The following is a 25717-nucleotide window of genomic DNA, read 5'->3' on the forward strand; positions in this document are numbered from 1 at the left end:
ATTTTCACATGTGGATCTATTTGTTCACACCTGACCTTACATCGAAGCATCAAATATGAATTGGACCTAGTGGGATACTATCACCCACCTGATCAGAATGCTCAGTGTGATCTTGGGAGTGGTTGTCGGAGCAATTGGGAAGCCATCAAATGAGCAGTTCTCATTGTGATTGTCCATAATAAAGGAATCAAGTTTCTAGAAACCTTACGATTAAATGAACAGGTGTACTTTGAAGCAACTTAAGTATTACATGAACTCATATGAGATGTAAGTACTCTGGAACCAATAGGAACCAATAACCACAATACTATTATATATTTAGCATACATATAAATAGGAAACTATCACATTATATTACAAAAGGGGAAATATCTAAACAAAAAAGAAGGTGGGAGGGAGGGAACTGGTGAAAAAAGCCTGAAAGTAAGTGTCAGGAGGACCAAATCTCTTTGTAAACCTGGAGGTTTTAAAATAACAAGAACAAAGAACTAAAATTGCTTCCTCCTTGATTTGTCAAATCAGGTTATCTCCTTAAATCAAGTTCAGCGCCACAGGACTGGAAGATAACCATTGTCACATTAAATTTAAAAAATGGATCAAGGGTACATTGAGGAAATTATAGGTAGTCGGTTTAATATCTGTTCTAGACAGATTAATAGAATGCCAATCTGAGGAAAAAACAATTAGGCACAGAGAGGAATAGCCTCACTATCAAAATGATCAGGAGACTCAAATACCTTCTGTATAAGAAAAGGCTAGAATTTGGGGAAACAATTAATTAATTTATAGACCTTTCATCTCACCTAAGTGACTCTGAAGGGTTTATATTTTAGCTTGGAAAAAGGACATCTGAAGGAGGATATAGGTTATCGCCTACAAAGCCTTTCCTGGCATATGGCTGAGTTATTTGCAGAACTCCCTGTCCCCAATTTTTTCTGCTTGGACTATGAAAGTGGGCATGCTTTGAGTTGCTTCTATGAAGCAAGGTTGCTTGGTAGAACCTAGGTCCTAGGAGAACATGGTTCTTCCCCAGGTATTGGGCCAGGCATAGATTTAGAAACAAATATTATGAATGTGATATGTGTTTGGTTGATTCTGTATTTCTATTACTCTGTTATTTTTTGTTCTGAAAGTTTATTGTATTTTTTATGTCCCTAAAACTTAGGAAGTTGCCTAGAAGTTGCATTTTGTGAATTGGGCAGTCAAATAAATCAGGCAGAAAAACAGAAAAATGATTATGTATCAATAAAATCATGTTTAAGATGAGATTAAAGCTTATATATAAGCATATATATATATATATATATATATATATATATATATATATATATATATATATATATATATATATATATATTGTCAAAATAATGATCACCAAGAGAATATCTATCAAAAATAGAATTTAATCCACCAAGCTTTCGTCAAATACATTTGACATCGTCAGGGTTAAAAGGCAAACGCCGGGGGAAGTCTTATATACAGTTGTTTAATGCCTGTTTCCGGCTCTTGGAGCGTGTCATCGGCCCCAGCTGATCGAGTTGAGTCTCAAGCGCACGCCCCACATCAGCATCTATCCTCTTTCCATTGCTAATTTGCATTCTGTCATACGTTACTCCGTTAGCTGTTTCAGAGTTGGGGGTCAGGATCTTTTTGTCTCCCCTGCTCGTAACTCCCCCACCATCCCACACACGGCTTCCCTTAGGGAGCGGGGGTGGGTAATTATTTAAATTGCTTCCAATATCCCTGCAAGCCCCAAGACCACTTTGATCTTGTTTATCTATCCCTCGGGGTTGTAACGCAGGCTCATAGTCACCACCCATGCTATTCCTCCTCCCCTCCTCCTTCCCGTGAGTTCTCCTAAATGATCTACTGTTCGTTTCCACGCTCTCTCCCTTGCGCACACTCAAGATGTTTTCTGCCATTGTCCCATTGTCAGTGCCTTGTTGTTCCGTCCATTGTCGGTAAGCACCATTCCCACTCATCCCCAATTCTCCATTCTCACTCCGTACGGGGCTCTTCCCCTTTAATTGCAGTCGCTGTTTCACTCCGCAGCTTTGTGTTGAGAATGTCAGAGGGGGGTGCCTTCCTCTGCTCGACTGCGACCGGGTTATCATAATGTGCCTGGTAGTATCCTCAAAGGGGGATTCATCCTCGTTCTCATCGTCCTCGTTAGACTTTATTATATTCCGTTTTCCTTCCGGTTCCTCAAGCCCCACTCCATCTCCATTCCGTCCCAAAAAGAGTCTGCTCCCGGCGGATCGTGGCAAACCTAGCCGCAGTTGTCCGCTGGAGTTAGTCTGTTGTCGATCCGGGAGGGAGGAGCTGTCAATAAAGGCTCCATTGGTGTAATTACGCAGGGAGGGGGGCCGGGTGGTATTTTGATTACAAGTTTTTTGATTGGGTCCCCCCCACATGTTAGTACGGTTGCTGGCACTCCACATTTTCAGAGCTTGGTGCGCTGCACACAAGTCTACGCGCCGATTGATGGACTCCGTTCCTGAAAACCATGCCTCTTTCAGTAGGCGACCTCCTTTTGTCATGTCGTTGGCCAAGATTTGGGCATTCTCAAAGTCAAAGCAATGGTCGTATTCTGCTACATGGGCCCAAATCTGCGAATGTTGTTCGCCTCGTCTAATAGCCAACCTATGCTCATGTAGACGAGTCTTAAGTCTTTTTGAGGTCTCGCCTACATAATTACTCTGGCACCCCGTGCAGTTGATCTTATAAACTATAGCTGATCTCTCGGCGGTAGGGAGCTGGTCCTTGGGGCGCATCACTTTAGCTCGTAAGGTCTGGGTAGGTTTGTGGGCTACCTGTATATTGTGGGGTGCCAGAAGCCTGGCTGTGGCTTCTGACACATTACTAATGTACGGTAGAGACACCCGTACGGTTCGTGTCCGGGGTTCCTCTCTTTGCTGTCCGTTTCGGGGGTCTGATACCATACTGTGTCGCTTAATAAACCTTAGGGGGTACCCATTCATCCGGCATATGCGGAATAGATGTTTTCTTTCTTCTGCCTTAGACTCCATGGTGCTGCAGTGCGATTGCACCCGTTTAAACAAGGTCTTAATGCAGCTGGCTTTATGGGAGGCTGGATGGTTGCACCACCAAGTGTTAACTAGGGACGAAACGGAGGCCCTGGAACATCTTAAGAAGGACAACACCATTGTGATACTCCCCGCTGATAAGGGGAGGGCCACAGTGGTGATGGACAGGGCACTCTATGTGGCCAAAGCGCTGCAGTTATTAAATGACAGGACAGCTTACAGAATCATTAAGAAAGACCCCATGGTGGCCTTGAAAAATAAAATCAACAAGTTACTTGACGGTTTTAAACGGTCTAAGAAACTTGACGAAGACACCTTAAGGAGAATACGGCCCAATGATTCGGCGCTCCCAAGGTTTTATGGGCTGCCAAAGGTCCATAAGGAGGATATTCCACTTCGCCCTATTGTGTCGTTTAGAGGCACCCCCATTTCAGGGCTGGCGAAGTGGCTTAGTGATCGCATATCCTACCTGGTCGATGGCAGCCCTACTACAGTCAGATCCGCGGAGGAATTCTTGGAAAGGATTAGGACCCTTAGGGTGGAGGAGGATGAGGTGATGGTCTCTTTTGACGTCACCTCACTCTTTACCTCCATCCCCCAGGATCTGGCCCTAAGAATCCTAAGAGATCAATTAGAGAAACTAGGAAAAACTGGACACCGGGATTCCCTGCAACCTGGGGATCTGGCGCAACTCATTGAGCTATGTCTTACAACTTATTTCTCCTTTCAAGGCAGTATATATGAGCAAGTCAAGGGCACACCGATGGGCTCCCCAATATCCAGCGTGGTGGCAGAAGCGGTTCTCCAACAATTAGAACACGAGGCCATGACCCGTCAACAGCCCAAGTTTTGGGCACGGTATGTTGACGACACCTTTGCTGTCGTCAAACGGTGTCATCTAGCTGGCTTTATGGGAGTGTTAAACTCAATATATCCGGACATTAAATTTACGGTGGAGGAGGAGATCCGGGGCTCGATAGACTTTTTGGACGTATTGGTCCAACGTTCCTTAGATGGAACTTTGAACACCAAGGTCTATCGGAAGCCCACCCATACGGACCGAATCCTCCACTTCCATAGCAACCATCCGGCCTCCCATAAAGCCAGCTGCATTAAGACCTTGTTTAAACGGGTGCAATCGCACTGCAGCACCATGGAGTCTAAGGCAGAAGAAAGAAAACATCTATTCCGCATATGCCGGATGAATGGGTACCCCCTAAGGTTTATTAAGCGACACAGTATGGTATCAGACCCCCGAAACGGACAGCAAAGAGAGGAACCCCGGACACGAACCGTACGGGTGTCTCTACCGTACATTAGTAATGTGTCAGAAGCCACAGCCAGGCTTCTGGCACCCCACAATATACAGGTAGCCCACAAACCTACCCAGACCTTACGAGCTAAAGTGATGCGCCCCAAGGACCAGCTCCCTACCGCCGAGAGATCAGCTATAGTTTATAAGATCAACTGCACGGGGTGCCAGAGTAATTATGTAGGCGAGACCTCAAAAAGACTTAAGACTCGTCTACATGAGCATAGGTTGGCTATTAGACGAGGCGAACAACATTCGCAGATTTGGGCCCATGTAGCAGAATACGACCATTGCTTTGACTTTGAGAATGCCCAAATCTTGGCCAACGACACGACAAAAGGAGGTCGCCTACTGAAAGAGGCATGGTTTTCAGGAACGGAGTCCATCAATCGGCGCGTAGACTTGTGTGCAGCGCACCAAGCTCTGAAAATGTGGAGTGCCAGCAACCGTACTAACATGTGGGGGGGACCCAATCAAAAAACTTGTAATCAAAATACCACCCGGCCCCCCTCCCTGCGTAATTACACCAATGGAGCCTCTTATTGACAGCTCCTCCCTCCCGGATCGACAACAGACTAACTCCAGCGGACAACTGCGGCTAGGTTTGCCACGATCCGCCGGGAGCAGACTCTTTTTGGGACGGAATGGAGATGGAGTGGGGCTTGAGGAACCGGAAGGAAAACGGAATATAATAAAGTCTAACGAGGACGATGAGAACGAGGATGAATCCCCCTTTGAGGATACTACCAGGCACATTATGATAACCCGGTCGCAGTCGAGCAGAGGAAGGCACCCCCCTCTGACATTCTCAACACAAAGCTGCGGAGTGAAACAGCGACTGCAATTAAAGGGGAAGAGCCCCGTACGGAGTGAGAATGGAGAATTGGGGATGAGTGGGAATGGTGCTTACCGACAATGGACGGAACAACAAGGCACTGACAATGGGACAATGGCAGAAAACATCTTGAGTGTGCGCAAGGGAGAGAGCGTGGAAACGAACAGTAGATCATTTAGGAGAACTCACGGGAAGGAGGAGGGGAGGAGGAATAGCATGGGTGGTGACTATGAGCCTGCGTTACAACCCCGAGGGATAGATAAACAAGATCAAAGTGGTCTTGGGGCTTGCAGGGATATTGGAAGCAATTTAAATAATTACCCACCCCCGCTCCCTAAGGGAAGCCGTGTGTGGGATGGTGGGGGAGTTATGAGCAGGGGAGACAAAAAGATCCTGACCCCCAACTCTGAAACAGCTAACGGAGTAACGTATGACAGAATGCAAATTAGCAATGGAAAGAGGATAGATGCTGATGTGGGGCGTGCGCTTGAGACTCAACTCGATCAGCTGGGGCCGATGACACGCTCCAAGAGCCGGAAACAGGCATTAAACAACTGTATATAAGACTTCCCCCGGCGTTTGCCTTTTAACCCTGACGATGTCAAATGTATTTGACGAAAGCTTGGTGGATTAAATTCTATTTTTGATAGATATTCTCTTGGTGATCATTATTTTGACAATATGAATACCCCCAAGAGTCGCATTTTTGTTTTTATTTCTATATATATATATTTCTGAGGTTTTCTTTGGTTGTTCGGGTTTTCTCCCGCGTAAAATTGGAAGTGTCTTGGCGACGTTTCGACGAAGTCCCATTCGTCATCTTCAGGCTGGTGTTTTCAGCTTCGTGCTTCGAGTAGCAATTGCTACTCGAAGCACGAAGCTGAAAACACCAGCCTGAAGATGACGAATGGGACTTCGTCGAAACGTCGCCAAGACACTTCCAATTTTACGCGGGAGAAAACCCGAACAACCAAAGACCTACATATATATATATATATATATATATATATATATATATATATATATATATATATATATATATATAACTATTCAATTGCTGCTGAGAAGGAAGTTTAATTGTTATTGAACATTAAAATTCAATACAGTAGGAAAATTAAAAGTTTCAGACCAAATCTACAGGGTAAGTATATCTGTTCACATTTAATCACATCTTAAAAACAACACAGAAAATCCCCAGAGCCTTTAGTCTGCAACTTAAAACTCATCTATATGCCCCGTAGAAGAAACATTTTTAAATCAGAATTCCTGAATTTCAGTATTAGATAAAAATCTTTCTTTTCCCAGAAATGAATTTGAAGCTTTGGTTTTTAGTAAAATCAGTTTAACATTACAGCAACACCAAACATTTTTTTTAAAAATCTCAAATACAGTTCTGGGATACTGACTCTTTATGGATAGCACAAATGATCATTGGTGGAGTTTGGTGGAATTTGTTGAAGCATAACATATCTAACGGACATTCTAGCAAATGTTAGGCAATGAATGCAGTCAGTCAATGAATGAATGTTATTCATAATTTGAAAATGGAACATGAAGGAACCTAAAGGACCTCAGTGTTAACAAACTTATAGCCAACACAGGACCACTGGAGGGGCTATACTCAAAAGAACCTCAGGTATGTAGCTATAGATAGAGAAAAAATTCTAAGGGGTAATCTGTTGAAAATCCATTGAGAATACTGAATAATGTTGTGTGATTATGAATGGACAGAAATTAATTAAATAGAAGGAAATTAGTATGTTGGAAAAGAGTGTATCGTTCTTGAAATTGTGCACATACCTTCAGCAAAACCTATTTGTGCCTTTCCACATTGTTGGAATGGACAGCTTCGTTTTTCAAAACTCCTGCAGGTTATATACTACACATTGGCATCTATTTTTAGCAAGATCCTTATAATCTCAGTGTATCTGAAGGGTGCCAAGTTGGAGAAGGCTGACTTTTGACTGAACATAAGCTATATTAAGCACATTTCTATTTTAAACAATTCTAATTATGACCTGCTGCTTTTTTTATTATGAAAAGTGCTATAGTTCACGTGAATTTCACTCTTGCATTGTTTTTCCTCTGAAAATTGTCCTTCACGGCTGCTATTTTTTTATTGAAATATTGAAGTAGCAACCTTGGGGAAACAGTGGGCGGGTGAGATGGCAAAATAACACTGTAAACAAATCTTTCTGATTAATTATCAAATAATTTTCAGTACTCTGCACTTTTCCTCTTCTACTCTATTTGCTTTTCTTTTTAAATTATTCCTACTTATTCCTTTATTCCAGTTTTTTTCTCCAATCCTCTTTCTGAGGATTGTTTACCGATTTATTTATGAATCAAATTTATAAGGCCACCCATCTATGCAATAAGACTCTGAGCAGCCATATAAATTATGGATCATACGCCCCTGAAGGCATGTTTAGGAAGTATATTAGTAAACTGCTGCCTATAGATAAGGACCTCTAAATCTAATCTGCCTTGGAGAGGCCCAAAAAAATGACTTGCCTCATTTGCCTTCAGAAGCAATCTAAATGCAGTTGCCTCTCTCAATTGAAACACTTTTTTGGAGCAGGGATTATAGTCTTCTGCTTTCCATCTTCCAGATAGGAGGTGCCCATGCCTCTCTCCATTGCTGAGATCTATGCCCTAAGGGAGCTAATCCTAATTCCATCCATATCCTTGGTTCTCAGAACAGGGGTAGGGACAACAGATCTATTCCTTATTGGGACTGGAAATTTTGAATCTACTTGATCTCTGCCTGCACCTCCACCCCAGATTACTTTTGTTGTCCTGGTATGGTTAGAGCAGGGAAGACAGAAACATCTGAGCCAGCAGGTGAGACAAAGAAAACGAGGGATGTAAGGGTAAAACATATTTACCATAAACCCATTTTTGTTTTACCATCTTCTATGAGCCAGAAGTTAAAGAAAATTTCCCTTGAGGGATCATCTACTTCAGACATGGTCCTATGGATTCTACCTCTATTTCTACATAGCCTAGTCATGTTGCTAGTTGATTTGTGGTTCACAATTCCTTGGGAATGATTGCAAATTGTACTTATATCTGTAATGTAGATAGTGCTTGAGAATGTTTTCATAAAATCATTGCATTATTAGTGGCCTGTCTAGATCCTGGAATGTAAATGCAGATGATATTGTATTTTCTAAGATAATACAGAATTATATCTTTTCTTGACTTAATGACAGCTTAAGTACAGAATCGATGCAAAGCAGTAGGAACCTGAATGTTTACAAAGAACATTGCAAAGTACTTCCTTTTGCTATTATTTTTTAGCCATAAAAATCTTTGTTTTTTTATTTTGATGCTTTTGCTAGTGAGAATGTTGGGTGCCAATTTTTTGAATGTAGCAGTTCTGTTGAAGATAGGTGGTACCATCTGAATATAAAGCACAATTGATTGTTTAATTACTTACAGAGTAGGTACGATACAGAATGTATGGGTCCATTCAGTGTATAGCATATATTAGAACTCAAAATTATGCTCAGTTTCCTTTGAGCTGCTGACTTCTCTCTTTTAACTACTCCTTTTTCCCTGGTGTGGAGATGTTGGTCTTGAAAAAGAATTGTGGAGTATCTTCCAGACTTTCCTATCTGATTGATTAGATAATTTTCCATATGACCTTATAATCCAAGCAAGGATTTATTTTGATATGAGGCCTAAGTGGCTAACATTGCCAACTACACTAAAAGCATTTCTTCTAATTCATTCATCCCACACCCCAGTGGTCAGGAGCAGAGAGAGGGGCACTTGGGAATACTTGGGAAGAGATTTGTAATCTTAGTCCTCATTCATTGGACCACCCAAGTGAAGCTGTTTCTTCATTCATGCTTGTCAGCAATTGACTTAATCAGGCCGGGATGGTATGTTTTTAGTTCACGATTGGTGATAAGTGCCAAAGTGTTCACAAGAGTGCAACATTTAGTAACAGGAGCTTCTTTTGAGTCTATCTTGCTTTCCTTTCCCACAAAACTGGTGTCTTCCTGGGATATATTTCATTCAAGTGGGAGAAAAACTGTAAAGATGCATGCAGTTTTCAATGGGTCTCTTTCAGTCCTGTTAAAGAAGGCTTACCAACTGCAGTCTTTCATGCCCTGAATTATTCAAAAGGTTAAACTATTTTTAAAATGAATTAATAAAGATACTGGCAATTGTCCTAAGAGGTATTCTGCTGTACCTTAAAAATAATTATATATTTTGCAGATAATCCTTAATTATTGCAGTTTGAACAAATAAAGAGCATTATGCAATAATTTAGGAAAAGAATTGTGAGCCACTTTAATTCTGGTGGAAGTATTGTATATCTAAAAATAGAATAGAGGAGATAACCTCCTTTCATTATCATAGTTGGTTCAAGAGGAATTCTGGCCACATAAGGTTCTTAAGAAATAAATGCATGGTTTGCCTCAGCAAAATGTTTGTTTAAAAATCAGTGGGAAATGGATAGCATTATTATTATATAATGTGGCTTCTATTTCCTGTAGATTCCAAATGAACATTTTGCAGAGACAAGCTGCAACTATTTATTTATGGTGCAGGGACAGAGAGAATTTTGATAAGATACTATGGCACCAAGATAGATCATTTCATGTTTGTTAAAGGGGGTGGGTAAGGAAGTATACTGTTTTAGGGGAAGAACCCCTGTACATTTTCAGCAATAGTTAATCAACCTTTCAGCTTCTTGTTTAGTAGAGAGAAATAATTTGCTAGTAGCATGTTTGCTAATTTGTATTCACCACACTAGAAACCACAGGCCCTTTGGCACAAAACTCCTGTGGATTTCAGTTTATTCGAGCATTTTGTTATTTTAACAGAAATGGTGCAATTTTAACAGTTGGAAATTTTGGCTTTTCAACAGCCAAATGGGGAAAGTCGTATGTCTCAGCAGTTAATTCTGTTTTAGAGGAAGGTATCCAGGCTGGAATCATCCAGATGTGATGAGACTGCAATTCCCAGAATCCTCAGTCATGAAGAAATAAAGCTAAAATAATTCAGTTTCTCATGCTATTTCCTGAAAAGCGACAAAGACTTTGCTTAGGAAAATAGCTTCTGTGCCATCAAGTTAAAGCAGGGAATAAAACCACATAAAAAAAAGAAGTCTTAAGTGTGTGTGGTTTCTATCACAGAAACAGACTTTATTCCCATTAGTGTATCTTAATTAGCTGTTTTATTTCACACTGGGAGTGATAGTCTGGAAGTCACACTTACGTTAGGGCAGTCATGCAGCCTTTGATCTCACATCTTCTTTCACCTTCCAAATATTTGGTGGGAGGTGATTGATCACCTAGCCCAAGTTTTTGTTATGTTTTCCCATTAAGAAGCTATGTTTCTCTGCAGCATGTGTACAAATAAGTGGCTCAGTTGTGCTCAGATATCTTTTATTGCTTTTTAGTTTCTTCTGATCTCCATCTGCAAGCTTTATTTCTTTTTGTTTGCATTTGGACATACTTTTTCCAATCTGAGCCTTCAGAGAAAGGTACAAAATAAAAAATCCTAACCAAAAAGCAGTAATCAATCATCACTAGTGGAAATAAATCATGACAAAATGTAGAAGCTCTCAAATAAACTCACAGTAATAGCTAGTAAAACAGTCTGAAGACAGCAATTCAGGCAAAGCTATATCCCCACAGCGTAACACGTATTTTTGGCCCTTGCAGTATGCACGCATAGAGAAAAGGAAGAGGAGTGCTGCAGCTTGGCCCTGATATCTATGTGACCTGGGTAGTATCAGAAAATATGTTCGATTTGACCGTTGGTGCATGTTGCCGTACATCACCTACCTATGAATTTTGCTTTCTTGAAATTGGACTTTTGTAAGACACTGTAGAGGTAAAGCAGCTTTGGGATAAATGAAGATGACAAACTAAACCCTAATCCACATACGATAGCAATGCAATGATAGAAAAATAGGTTGATGGATGAAAGATAGCATCTGATTTTAAATAGGGTTCCAAACAACAAGGACTTAGCATGGGAGTTGTCTTGGACATGTGCTAATTGGAGAGTGTCAGATAGAAATATAGGAATATGTATTTATGTATATATAGATGGATGGAAGGATGGATGTTTAGCCACTACCCTATCTGGGGAGGGCTGATCTTGCCATGGTTACTCATGTACTAATAAATCATGGTGCTCTGTGTAAAGCTATTGTTAATGATTTTTGAGAAAGATGCAATTCAATTGGTGTATAGTGGAACTTTCTGGGAACTGCTATAGTGGGAGCCGTATAGTTAGTTAATGAGCTTATGTTAGTGATGCCTGGGTGGAGAACAGTGGCTGAAGTTGAACCCCGGCAAAACAGAATAGCTTTGGATTTGGGGTTCTTTGGTCTGTGTAAAATTGCCATCTCTGGTCTTGGGGGGGGGGTTGCACTACCCCAGACAGACCCAATGCATAATTGGCTGCCAATTTGCTTCTGGGTCCAATTTAAAGTGCTGGTTGTCACTTTCAAAGCTCTACATCAGGGGTTCCCAACCCCCGGTCTGTGGACCAGTACCGGGCCATGGCATGCCAAGAACTGGGCTGCACAAAGAAGCAAAGCCCCATCCACAGGATGCAGGCAGCACACAAAACCACGCCCCCTCTGGTCCGCAAGAAAACCTCTCTCTATGGAACCAGTCCCTGGTGCCCAAAAGGTTGGGGACCTCTGTTCTAATGGCTTTGGGATTAGGTTATTTAAAGGACATATCTACCCAACCCATCAGATTGGGAAGGCAGAGAATGTTATGGGATCCATCAAGCAGGACTAAAAAGAAGGGCCTTCTCTCTAGTGGCACCCTCCTTGAGGAACGCTATCCCTATAGAGAGAAGATTGCCCCCCCCCCACTATAATACTCTTTCGTAAGGCCCTGAAGACCTGGTTCTGCCAATAGACCTTGGCAGAACCAAGGGGACTCCAGAGTGATATGGAGCCCATCAAGTGGCTCGCCTGATTTTTGTCCCCAGTGGGGTGGGGGCTTATTGGTCTTTATATTGGGGCTTTATCATTGTAAGCCACCCAGCGTCACAGAGTGAGTTGAATGGTCATAAATTTTTTTCTTAATAAAAAAAATTATACTGACTGCCAGGTGTACAAGGTTTCCAGCCTAATTTAGAGTTCTCGTTTTAACTGTAGGATAAGAAATACTTTCAGTGCTCTATCCATTACATGCTTTTCCCTGCATAGTGTTCAGCAATTAAATGCCCACAAGAAGCTCCCAAATAAGACATCAGTTTCCAAATGATTGTTTCTTACGATAATTTGGTCTCTTTTAGTAGCTATATATCTAATGAGAAGGAAGCACCTAATGAGAAGGAAGGACTCACTGGAGAAGAGCCTAATGCTGGGAAAGATTGAGGGCAATAGAAGAATGGGACAACAGAGAATGCGGTGGCTGGATGGAGTCACTGAAGCAATAGGTGTGAGCTTAAATGGACTCCAGAAGATGGTAGAGGATAGGAAGGCCTGGAGGAATATTATCCATGGGGTTGCAATGGGTCGGACACGACTTCGCAACTAACAGCAACAAAGTAGCTATAATCTTTTCCTTTACTCTTGTGTCCTATTTCCAAGCCATAACAACAACAACAATCATAATCATAATCATAATTTGGAAGGGACCTTGGAGGTCATCTAGTCCAATCCCCTGCTCAGGGAGGAAACCCTATACCATTTCAGACAAATGGCTGTGCAGTCTCTTCTTTAAAACTTCCAGTGTTGGAGCATTCACTGCTTCTGGAGGCAGGTTGTTCCACTGATTAATTGTTCTAACTGTCAGAAAATTTCTCCTTAGTTCTAGATTGCTTCTCTCTTTTGTTAGTTTCCATCAGTTGGTTCTTGTTCTGCCTTCAGGCACTTTGGAAAATAGCTTGATTCCCTCTTCTTTGTGGCAGCCCCTGAGATATTGGAAAACTGCTATCATGTCACCTCTAGTCCTTCTCTTCATTAAACTAGACATACCCAATTCCAGCAACCATTCCTCATATGTTTTAGCTTCCAGTCCCCTAATCATCTTTGTTGCTCTTCTCTGTACTCTTTCTGGAGTCCCAACATTTTTTTACATCATGGTGACCAAAACTGGATGCAGTATTCCAAGTGTGGCCTTACCAAGCCATTTTAAAGTGGTATTAATACTTCACGTGATCTTGATTCTATCCCTTTGTTAATGCAGCCTAGCACTGTATTGGCTTTTTTGGCAGCTGCAGCACACTACTGGCTCATATTTATAATAATAATAATAATAAAGTTGGAAGGGACCTTGGAGGTCATCTAGTTCAATCCCCTGCTCAGGCAGGAAACCCTATACCATTTCAGACAAATGGCTGTCCAGTTTCTTCTTAAAAACTTCCAGTGTTGGCGCATCACCACTTCTGGAGGCAGGTTGTTCCACTGGTTAAGTGATTTAAGTGATTGTCCACTAGGATTCCAAGATCCCTCTCACAGTTGCTACTATTGAGCAAGGTACCATCTATACTATATCTGCACATTTGGTTTTTCTTGCCAAAATGTAGAACCTTTTTTTTTCACAATTTAATTTCATTTTATTAGATAGCGCCCAATATTCAAGTCTGTCAAGATTCTTCTGTATCTTAAGCCTATCTTCTGAAGTGTTGGCTATTCCTGCCAGCTTAGTGTCGTCTGCAAATTTGATGAGTTCCCCATCTATCCCCTCATCCAAATCATTGATGAAGATGTTGAAGAGCACTGGGCCCAGAAGAGAGCCCTGGGGCACCCCACTACACAATTCCCTCCATGTAGCTGCAGTTCCATTGAGGACAACATGCTTAGTACAGCCGGTCAGCCAGCTACGAATCCAGCTGTCTAATCCACATTTTTCTGTCTTATCAAGTAGTAGGTTGTGATCTACTTTATCAAATGCCTTACTGAAGTCCAGATAAATTATATCCACAACATTCCTCTGATCCACTAATTTTGTCACTTGGTCAAAGAATGTAATAAGATTTGTCTGACATGGTCTGTTTTTGATAAACCCATGTTAGCTTTTGGTAATGATTTTGTTTGCCTCTAGGTGTTCGCCAATTCGTTGCTTGATTATCTTTTCCAAGATCTTCCCAGGTATTGAGGTCAGGCTGACAGGTCTGTAGTTTCCTGGGTCCATTTTTTTTTCTTTTTTTGAAGATGGGAACTACATCAGCTCTTTTCCAGTCCTCTGGTAGTTCCCCAGTGCTCCAGGATCTTTGAAAGATATAGTTCAGTGGTTCTAAGATCATATCTGCCAATTCCTTCAGAACCTTGGGGTGTAGATCGTCTGGTCCTGGTGATTTGAACTCATCTAGGGTGGACAGGTGCTCACTTACCATTTTCTTGACTATCTTAACTTGTGCTTCTGATCTGTTTTTTTTTAAAAAAAGATTTTATTGAGTACAAGGGAAAAAAAGGATTAAAAAACATTGAACATGGTAAATAGTTTTTGACTGACATCTCAGTCCATATTGTACATTAATTACATATAATATATCTATATACAACTATACATTTCTGATCTCTATCTTAACTTATCTCTTTACTGTGACCTCCATTTTTTCCCTCCATCTATAAAATTTATTCCATATTCGATAAAATTCTGTTTCTTCCTGATTTTTTTAATCTTTTAGTTATCCTATCTAGTTCTGTGTAATACATAATTTTCTTTATTAATGCTTCCCCTTTGGTACTTAAAGAGATCTTTGAATAACTGATGCGATACTCCATGCTTAACATTTTTATCAGTCCTTCAGTATTAATTAAGAAACAGTCACAGCAGGAATTCCAGGAATGCTTTTTATTATAGAAAGGTAGAATAGCAAAATCTAGGAAGCCCATCCAAGACCTTCTCTGACCTATCTTATATTGAATAAAATCAATGCAATGTTATCTCTCTGTCTCAGGACAATCTCTTCCCCTTAGTATCTCTCTCATACTTTCCCCAGATCTATTATAAACTTCTTTACACATTTGCTTTGTGGCCCCTAATTTGAACAGGCCTGTTCACTAATTTTATTAATAGATATCTGATAATCTACTAAGAATACAGCATTTACAGGCACCTTAAGAAAATGTAGTGGGCTGAGGGAATGACCTTGAGAGACAGGAAGAGGAGATGTAGCCTAGACAACTATTTGATTTGAGAATGAGTCCAAAGCAGGAATGGTGATTTTATTTATTTATGAGACTTATATACTGCTTTAAGTGCAAGCACTCTCTAAGCGGTGTACACCAGTAAGCAATGTATATATATTTTATATTGCCCCCAACAATCTGGGTCCTCATTTTACCTACCTCAGAAGGATGGAAGGCTGAGTCAACCTTGAGCCGGTGAGACTTGAACCGCTGACCTGCTGAACACAGTCAGCTAAAGTGGCCTGCAGTACTGCACTCTAACTGCTGCGCCACCTCGGCTCTTATGGAGAAAGCATCTCAGAATTGACTGTCCAGCACCTCAGAATTGACCCTCCCTCGTTCTCTGGAATATAATGGCGAGACTGATGTCAGCCCTTCAAGATGGTCCTAATCAGGAAACCAAAGCCCAAAATATTAATGCTTCCTTTATTGTGAGTTTACAGTAACAGAATCTTGCAAGTCTAAAAAGCACTTCCTCTTCCCCTGCCTTTTCATTCCGGAGAACTAGAGGAAGATCAGTTTCGTCACCCCCGTTCCTGCTTTGAACTTTTTCTCTTATCAGACAGTTGTCTAGGCTGCAGCTCTTCCTCCTGTCTCTCAAGGCTATTCCCGCAATCCATTAGAGAAAATCCTAGTTTAAAAAAATGGCTGCACACAAGGAGGAATGGATGTAGAGAAGGGACTAGGTTGCTTTATACATTAATGTATTAAAACTGTCTTTAAGATTTTGGTCTGAGAAATGCCTTGCAATGAAGTAAAAGAGCTTCAGTCTTACTCAGTAATAAGCTGAAATATGTGAAAGACACAAACAATGGAAGAAGTATAAGACAACATTATTATATGGGTGGTATATTTCCAATTATATACACAATATATAGTTCACCACCCGCCTAATCCTTTTTTAACTTTGTAATTTGTGTGATTTCTTCTATGTGATTCTTTGAACCTGGGATCATTTGATTCTTTCCCATATGTTCTATACCAGCGATGGTGAACCTTTTAGAGACCGGGTGCCCAAAACCCACTTATTTATCGCAAAGTGCCAGGGCTGCATCAGCATTGTGGTGCCCTCAGTAGGAGGGGGGCAGGCCCACTGGGTGAATGTGGTTGCAGTGGTCACAGCAGACTGGGTGAGTGTGGCTGGGGCCAGGGCGGCGGAGGCCAGTCCATCTCCGAGGCATCCCCAGGGGGCCAACGCCGCTTGCTCACTCACTTTCTGCCCTGTCGTTTCCAAACGCCACGTGCTCGCTACTCTGGCGAACTCTGCTGGGGCAACGGCGCGCATGCCCACAGAGAGGGCTCAGAGTGCCACCTCTGGCACTGTTCTATACTATATAAGTTTACAGTGTGGTAGGCATACAAACTTGGTAGCTTTGAATTTACCCTCTGTCTGAAACACAACTAAACTTTATCAGAAAAGGAGCATGTGATTATAACCTTGAATAACTGATTGAGTTTTGTAAAGCTCAGAATTCCCCTCCCCAGATGGACGTTTAGAAAGACTGCCAAAATACCATAGACTTTTCAAGTTGACAGTAAGTCTCACAAGCAGACCTATTTCTCTAATGTCTCCTGCTGAGTTTTAAAGCCTAAGAAGCTCAAACAGTGTATATAATTTGGCATCCTCCTGCTACTTATGCTGTGCAACTCAGATTATACATAGCTTGAACTCCTGCCAGTTTTATGCACACCTATAGGACTAATAAACTTGCTGCTCATTAAATTCACCGGGAGCCCCCCTGGAAGGGTACAGAAAGTAAACTAATGCCGAAACATTACAGTTATTCTATTCCAGCAATCAGTTTGAAAGCTTTGATGTAAATAATAGTAATCTGTTTCCCCCCAATATGATCTATAGAGGCCATTCTGGACCATTTTTTGCAGAATTATAAAGTACTTGTTTCAGGGATAAAGTGGGAATGTTATTTATACATTGATTATTAAGATATGCTAATTATTAAGAAAGTTCATATCCATTCTGTCTTGGTTCATGTATTTGATTTCTTACTCATGGCCCTGAAGTTGTTTTTTTTTAAGGGATTGAATAAGGTGAAGTCAGTTTTCTAGTAATGCTTTTTCCATTAAAAAAAAAAAGGTTTAGAAAACAATCCTACAATTGTTTTACATAGATCTAGATGGCCCCATCAATGTTCTTCCTTCTGCTGTAAGATGAAGATTTCTGCTTGATTGTGCTATTTTTTTGTCTACAAAGGGTCAATATTCTGAAGGCAGAAATAGGCTGGAAAGATTCCTGTATGATAATCTACACAAAGTGAACATAAGTATTGGGTACCAGTATTTTGATGCTGTGCTTTCTATGTTCAGGGTTCCCAGGCCAGCACAACTAGTTCATCCAAATGTAAAGAGTTTTCTTTAAGAATTGTAATATTAAACATTTTTGTTGATGAGGAAATGCACATTCCTGATGCTCTTATAGTAGTCAGAATTAGATAATGCCTTCTCATTGTTATTCAGGTTTCTCTGGTCTTCTGTTCACAATTATTTTTTGGGAAGGTTGACATAAGAGATATCATGATTCATTAATCATTTAATCTCCACAGCTGAATAACTATGGACTTTAGTGAAAATAGAGATGTGTCATCAAATAATAAAGATGGAGTGATTCCCAGCAGTGAATAGTCTTTATTCCTTCTGTCTGAGCTTGGTGGTTATTTTCCTGATATATTAATTTTAGCATTATCGAATACTGTTTGCATTTATTCTTGTTTTAAATTTACTTCTCCCACATCTAAGAAAAATTATGTTTGAAAATATAGGGGAAGGGATATTAAGACCACCCTTTTGAATATAGGAGCCTGTAAGTGAGCTCCACTTTTTGTATCCTTTTGTGGGCTATTATAAGGTTGATCCTTTTGAACAGAACAATCAGTAGAAAATTGAGGAATGGATAATATCAAATGTTAAAGTATAAATCTTAATTAACAAATCTGAGTAAACGGGATCTAATTAATAATGGAAGCAATCTCTAATTTTCTCAGTGTTGAAATGATATTGTTATGAGTAACCATAATGCAAATGAAGTAGTATTTAGTGAAGCAACTCCCAAATGTATCTCCAGGTGGTAATCAAGAACATGATGTCCAATTTAGTTTTAGCAGAAACAAAGATTTTTGCATTCTATTTTGTTAAATCTATACAATAGTAACTATAATAAAGTTGATTTCTGTTTGTCCTCTTAGTTTAATGGTTTCCTCTTACTTTCTGATTTTTAGGATCCAGCATTTTCTTCAGTGATTCATGATAAACTACAAGTTCCCAATACTACCCGGAAAGCATGGAATGAGAGAGATAACCGTTGTGATGTGTGTGCCACTCACTTGAACCAGTTGAAGCAGGAGGCTATTCAGATGGTCTTAACACTTGAACAAGCTGCCAATGCAGAACATTGTGATGCTTCTCCTTGCTCTCCTCCTCCCCTTCCCAATATCCCCACCTTAGTGGGCTCTCGACATATGGGCAGTCTGCAACCCAGAGATTGGGCATACCTGTCTGCTCCTTATGCTACTTCCAATTATGCTGGCTTTCTGCCTAACAAACTCAGTGGAAAAGTGAACAACATAGGAATCGTTAATGGGATAGAGAAGAAAAATGGTTCTTTGGGACACCAGACAAAGGTCAGTGTACAGATGGCTACCAGTCCCAGCAATGGTAACATCCTGAATTCTGTGGCTATCCAGGCTCATCAGTACCTAGACGGCACCTGGTCCTTGTCAAGAACAAATGGTATTACTCTGTATCCCTATCAAGTAAGTGGCGTTAGAAAGGATTTTCCCTCATTGATTCATACCTTCAGAGTACTTTGTGGCTTTAAGAAATACATGTGTACTAATTAATTCTATGGTAGACTGTCAAGTTATTTAATATAGATTGGGTGATCTCATTTGCAGTGACAGGAATTCATGACACTAAAATAAACCAAACATGCTGTCTTATTTTTACAGTCTTCAACTTTGTCAACCATTCTGTAGATTGCAAAATTTGCAGTGCAAATAAAACCAAAGAAACACATCTTAAGGATATTTAGGATGTTGATTGTTAACAAAATAAAATTACTATAGTTATGAAATAGATCTTTAGGATGAAGCAGTAACTTGATCTCAGATAGGTTCAATGTTACTAAACGTGTTTGATAAATACAACTAGTGCTGCAGAGTTCTAAACATAAAGTAGTGTTTTCTCCAGCATGACGAATGTAGAATCCACCAGTGGGTAGGTAATATTAGCCTTCCTGCTCAGATGAGACTAAGTCAGAACTTTAGCCATGCCTCCCTCTGGGTGTGTCTTCCCAGTTATTGACTTAGTCTCAGCTCAGTAGGATGCAAAATTTTCTGGCTCCTCCTCCTAGACTAGGTTAATTATTTAGATTGTGTTCTTTAATTGAGTGTTTTCTCGCATTTAAGGTCTTCTAAATTTACTGCAAATTATTCTTTATTCGAAATTTGATTTCAATTTGGATAAATTATTGGATTGCTGCCCAGGCCTTTAGGCCTCAACGAGCCCGGCAAGCTCCTGAGGAGCCACGAGGTTCTGAAACGGCTTCTAGCTCCAGTCCAGCTGATCGGCGGGAGCACCGGATCGGCATTTAGCTGGTTTGCTGTTCCTAGGAATCCATCGGAGCTCGAGCAGACTAGAGGGCCTCTCTCTCGATTTCATTTCAACTCACCAGGCTCCATTTGAAGCAGGCGGTTCTTGGATCGCAGCAGAGGCTGCGCTACTCAACCACAAGTGTCCTGGCGAATGGGAGAGCAGAGGCCTTAGGTTAACTTTTGGGATCACTTAAAGCCCTTACTTCCAGGAGGCCCAAATAGCCTCCTTTTCGCCCTGTTTGCTGCGCACGCCATCTTGGGACAGCCAAAAACAGGGGCGGTCACCATTTTGAACGCTTTTTCAGGCGCGGTCTCCATTTTGAACGACCCTTCAGGTGCGGTCGCCATTTTGAATGACCTTTCAGGTGCGGTTGCCATTTTGTAGGGACCTCGTGTTCCTCGAGGGTTCAATTGGGCCCGTTTTACTTGCCACCGTAGCCTGCTGTGACAGGCTCCTACCAGGGGAACATTTTCCAATGCTATCTCTGGACAATTCAGTGCATTATTAAGACCCATCAGAAGGATCTGTCACTATTTTGGTATTTGCATTGCTTGATCTAACTACTCATTGGAGCATAGATTTCATTTCTCTCAATACTTGTATTACTCCGGCGAGGGGGAAGTTGTATTAGAATCCACCTGTTCCAATTAGTTTGTGACGCTGTGCCACAAGGCCTAGACAGGCAGTTCTAGTGAACTGTCTGGCTGTTTGCCATTGTTGTTCAGAGCACGGGTTTTTTTCCCTCTCTGACAATTAGATCTGCATGATTGGTTTCCCCCCATTTCTGGACGTCTCCTACCCGGAATATTCAGAGTGCAATGGCAGACAGTGTCTCGCCCTAGGCATCTCAGAGTTTTGATATTCCCCCCGCACAAGGAAAGCGCAGATCATCAGATTTGGAAGCGGGGGGAAAGGAAAAGGCCAAAACAAAGCACCTATCATCTAAGGAGACTTCCAAAGCAGCTGAGCGAGAGGCCTCGAGGAGACATCAGGCGCTGGAGAGAGAATTCTCCAAGGCCCAAAGTCTCATGTCCAGTGAAGCTGAAGTGGTTCCCCCCGTTCCACTGGACCATTCGCCATTTGAGCCTCCATATGCGCCTTCTCATGATGCCCCTAGGGCATGGTCTCCTCAGGGGGAAACTGAACAGGTTGGTCCCCCTTGCTCCTCTTCTTCCACAACACAACAGGGTTCTAAAGTCACGAATATTCCCATTGCAGCTGGTGTTAGTCCTGGAGACCAACAGGATATATGGTCACATCAGTTCCAGGCTTTCATGCACAATGCATTTACACAATTTATGTCCTCCTCCATGGGTCAACGACCCCCGCAGATACCACCCCCTCTATCCATGCCTGTTTCTCAAACGGGGCGTGCTCCGGTTCCCAGGTTCTGGCATCTCTGAGACATCCTCCCAATTAGGCGAGGAGGGGTCTGTGGACCTGGAGGTAGCCGACATGCCCATGTAAGAGGATGAGGAGGCGGCGCCAGAACAAGCGCCAACTTCTGGTCTATTTGATCCTTCCCTTTTCAGGTCTCTACTCATGAAGGCCTGTACCACGGCCAACCTCACTTCAGCACAGGAAGCTAAACCTTCCACCTCAACTACTCAGGAGTCTAATCCTTTGTTTTCAGAGGAAATTGTGGAGGAGAAGCAATTCCTTGTCCGAATGTCTTTCGCACTACGGTGGAGAAACAGTGGTCCTCTCTGGCCACCTTACCTTCGCCCAATAGCCTGGAAAAGAAACTCTACAATGTTTCTTCCTCATTTTCCTCCCTTTTGGAAGTGCCTACGGTGGACACTCCACTAACTTCATTATTTTCCACTTCCACAATTCCAGGGGATATGGCGGAGGCCCTGAAGGCGGAGGACAAGAGGTTCGAGTTCTCCCTCCGTCAAGTTCACTAGGCCTCGGCATGGGCGATTAAGGTGGCAACTTTATCTTCCTTTTTCGTAAGGGCATCTATCATGTGGCTCCGTGAACTCCAGGCGCTCATTCCTCCTGACCAGGTGCACGCACACCAGACATTGGGAAAGTTAGTGGCAGCATCTGAATATATGGCAGACGCATCTCTTCACTCTGCCAGGTACTCTGCCAGATCTATTGCAGCCACAGTTATGTCTCGCAGACTGCTGTGGCTGAAACAGTGGTGGACAGACTTGAAATCTAAGTGGCGTCTGTCGACAGCCAAGTACAGTGGTATGCATTTGTTCGGTCCGGTCCTCAAACCGTACCTAATTGAGGGCAAAGACAAACATAAAATTCTGGCACACCCCTCCAAGAAGTTGGATAGGCGGCCCCAGCAGGATTTTCCAGACAGACTTTCTGTCCAAGTGGTACCTGGGAGTGGAGGCAGCCCTTTCGGACCGGGCAATCCTGGGAATGGCCCAGAGGCTCTCGATCCTTTCCCACTAGACAGGATCGCCAACAGGACCGCCAGAACACTGGAGCCAAGGGCCAATACCAGTCCAAACACCCCTTCCGAGGCTTGGGGCCATCCTTACAGACGGTCCAAGTGACGCCAAGGAGAGCTCTCCCATAGGCGGTCGCATGTCTCTGTTCAGCGACATTTGGGAGGTTACCACCAGCGACTCTTGGGTGAGAGAGACCATAAGACACGGTCTCGCCCTAGAGTTCTTCTCAAATCCTCCAGACCATTTCATACAGTGTCCCGTCTCAAGAAACACAACCAAGGCAGAATTGGTAGCCACGGCCATCTCCCACTTGCCTTCGGAACAGAGAGGAGAGGGATTTTACTCCATTCTGTTCGTGGTACCCAAAGCCTCCGGGCGGATGGAGGGTGATACTGGACTTAAAGGGTCTGAATTATTTCTTAACCTACAGGAGGTTCAAGATGCAGACCCTAAAGTCCATTCTGGCCAGCATCAGAAAAGGGGATTTCCTTTCCTCCGTAGATCTGACAGAGGCGTACTTGCACATCCCGATCCTCCCAGAACACCGCAGATTCCTTCAGTTTTGTTACGCACACCGGCATTACCAGTACAGGGCTCTTCCCTTTGGTCTCTCTTCAGCTCCAAGGGTCTTCACAAAAATTTTGGCAGTATTGGCGGCCCACCTCAGGATGATCCCGATGTGCGTACAATGCTATCTGGATGATATACTTGTGCAATCCAGTTCTTTCCGGTCGGCTCAGTCAGACCTGGAAATCACGATCAATACTCTTCAGGATCACGGGTTTTCCGTGAATTTCAAGAAAAGCCACACTATTCCTACAAAGCGCCTCCTTCATCTAGGTGCGATAATAGATTCAAATCTTTGCAAGGTTTATCTTTCACAGGAGCGCCGGATCAGCATCCGGAGGCTTGTCCACCAGGTTTGGAGAGAGAAGGTAGTTCCTCTGGTCCAGCTGTCTCAACTGCTGGGAAAGATGGTTTCTTGCATGGGGATCATTCCGTGGGCCAGACTTCACTCCAGAAACCTTCAGTGGTTTCTCCTCCCCTTCCAGAAACGGAACCTCAGTTCATCCACAAGGAGGGTGAGGGTTCCTCACTACACCCTGTTATCTCTTCTGTGGTGGGCTTCATCCGCAATGACCAAGGGGACCATCTTCAAAGTGTCTCTCAGGCTCACCTTGACCACAGATGCCAGTCTGTTCGGTTGGGGCGCCCATCTCCAGACTCATCTGGCACAGGGTCAGTGGTCCCAGTCGGATTTAGCTCACAACATAAATTGGCTCGAACCCTGAGTCATACACTTGGCACTCCGTCAGTTTTCCTCCCTAGTGGCGGGACAACACATCCTGATTCTGATAGACAGTGTGGCAGCCAAGGCTCACGTCAACAAGCAGGGAGGGACCCGGTCATGGTTGCTCATGCTGGAGGCTTTGGATCTGGGTCTGTGGGCAGAGTCCAATCTGGGTTCTCTCAGGGAGGCAAATCGACAAGCAGATTCCCTGAGCAGGGTCACAGTCGACCACTCGGAGTGGCGTCTGGACCTGGCACTGTTCAGGGAAATCTCGATCAGATTTGGTCATCCATAACTGGATCTTTTTGCCTCCCCGATAAACTCCCAACTCCCCAGGTTCTTCACCAGGTTCCCGGCATGGGGGGGCAGAGGGAACAGACGCTCTCTCGTTCAAGTGGCGGGGGAACTGCTTTACGCCTTCCCTCCCCTTCCATTGATACAGGCAACCATTCTCAAACTGATTCAGGAACGGACGGAGATAATCTTAATTGCTCCACATTGGCCAAGGAGTCCGTGGTTTGCCGATCTTGTGGATCTATCGCTTTCGCCACCATGGAGGATTCCCCCAGACCGAGTTGCTCTCAGCCAAGGGAATCTTCAAAATCCAGATCCACAGTAGCTCCAGTTGGCCACCTGGCACTTGAGTGGGAAAGTTTAGCTAGGCAATCCTATTTGTCAGGGGTGATCTCGATGATCCAAGCCTCAAGGCACCCCTCGACTAATAGGATTTATGATGCCACGTGGATGAACTTTTGCACGTGGTGCACTAAGCAGCATCTCAGGCTGTTATCAGTCACCATTCCTAACATATTGAAATATCTTTTGGAAGGCATGAATAAGGGTTTATCACTAGCACCATCCGCAGACAGGTTGCGGCCCTATCCTTACCTGCGACAACCTGGTTCCTTTATCACAACACCCGGCAGTTAGTGCTTTTCTGAAAGGGGCGGTTAACGCTACACCACCTGCGATGCATCGTTAACCATCTTGGGACTTGCCTAGGGTGTTACAAACCCTGACTTCTCCACCATTTGAGCCCATCAGGTCTTGTTCACTTCATTTTCTTTCTCTAAAAGTGGCATTCTTAGTAGCTATCACATCGGCTAGGCGGATTTCGGAATTGGCTGCACTCTCAGGAGTGATTTGTGTACCTTTTTCGAGGATAGGGTGGTCCTTCAATTGGACCCTTCCTTTATTCCAAAAGTCAGTACCTGGTTTCATAGGTCCCAGGATCTGGTTCTTCCAGATTTTTGTCCTAATCCGTCACATCGTCTGGAGAGACAGTGGCATAAGTTGGATGTGCACAGGGCTCTGCGCCATTATGTTAAGTGGACCTCAGCTTTTCGCAAGTTGGAGGCCTTGTTCGTGTCCTTTCAGCCCTCTGCCATGGGTCAGAAAGTCTCCTCTTCGACCATTGCATGCATTGTTCGAGCCTATCTCTCTCAGTCACTTCCAGTTCCTACACACATCACTGCTCACTTGACGCGCAGTGCAGCTGCATCAGTGGCCTGGTCAACCCAGGCATCGGTCAAGGAGATCTGTAGGGCAGCGATCTGGTCCTCTCCTTCCTCATTTGTAAGACATTACAAGATCGATAGGTTTGCAGCGGCAGATGCCTCATTTGGTAGGAGGGTTCTACAACAAGTAGTTTCTTCTCAGGGGACACAAGCCTAAACTTCCCCCCCCCCATAGGACATGAGCAGCTTTGGTATGTCCCACCAGTGGATTCTACATTCATCATGCTGGAGAAGGGGCGTTGTCTTACCTGAACGCCTTTTCTCAGCATGATGATGTAGAATCCATACCCTCCCTTCACGGCAGTCTAGGCAGGTGTCATGATTATTGGAGCCATTGCGTCAGACTTCGTCAGGGATGCTTCACCTCGTCAATAACTGGGAAGACACACCCAGAGGGAGGTGTGGCTAAAGTTCTGACTTAGTCTCATCTGAGCAGGAAGGCTGAGATTACCCACCAGTGGATTCTACATCATCATGCTGAGAAAAGGCGTTCAGGTAAGACAATGCCCCTTTTCTGGAAAATCTCCTAATGGTGAGAAATGCAGATGCTGAATCTTTTTTCTT

General features: G+C 43.0%; 1 protein-coding gene across 1 annotated transcript in view; it reads left to right on the top strand.

Moving 5' to 3' along the window:
* LOC120319842 (kinesin-like protein KIF26B) overlaps positions 1-25717 on the top strand; it is a 128962-nt gene that overhangs the window by 72692 nt on the left and 30553 nt on the right. Inside the window, exon 3 of the mRNA XM_039369120.1 lies at positions 18557-19090. Coding sequence (XP_039225054.1) covers positions 18557-19090 — 534 coding nt within the window. The remainder of the gene's footprint in view (positions 1-18556; positions 19091-25717) is intronic.

The sequence above is a fragment of the Crotalus tigris genome, unplaced genomic scaffold (assembly GCF_016545835.1).
Source record: "Crotalus tigris isolate CLP2741 ecotype Arizona unplaced genomic scaffold, ASM1654583v1 scf7180000020974.397596, whole genome shotgun sequence".
In the NCBI taxonomy this organism is placed as follows: domain Eukaryota; kingdom Metazoa; phylum Chordata; class Lepidosauria; order Squamata; family Viperidae; genus Crotalus; species Crotalus tigris.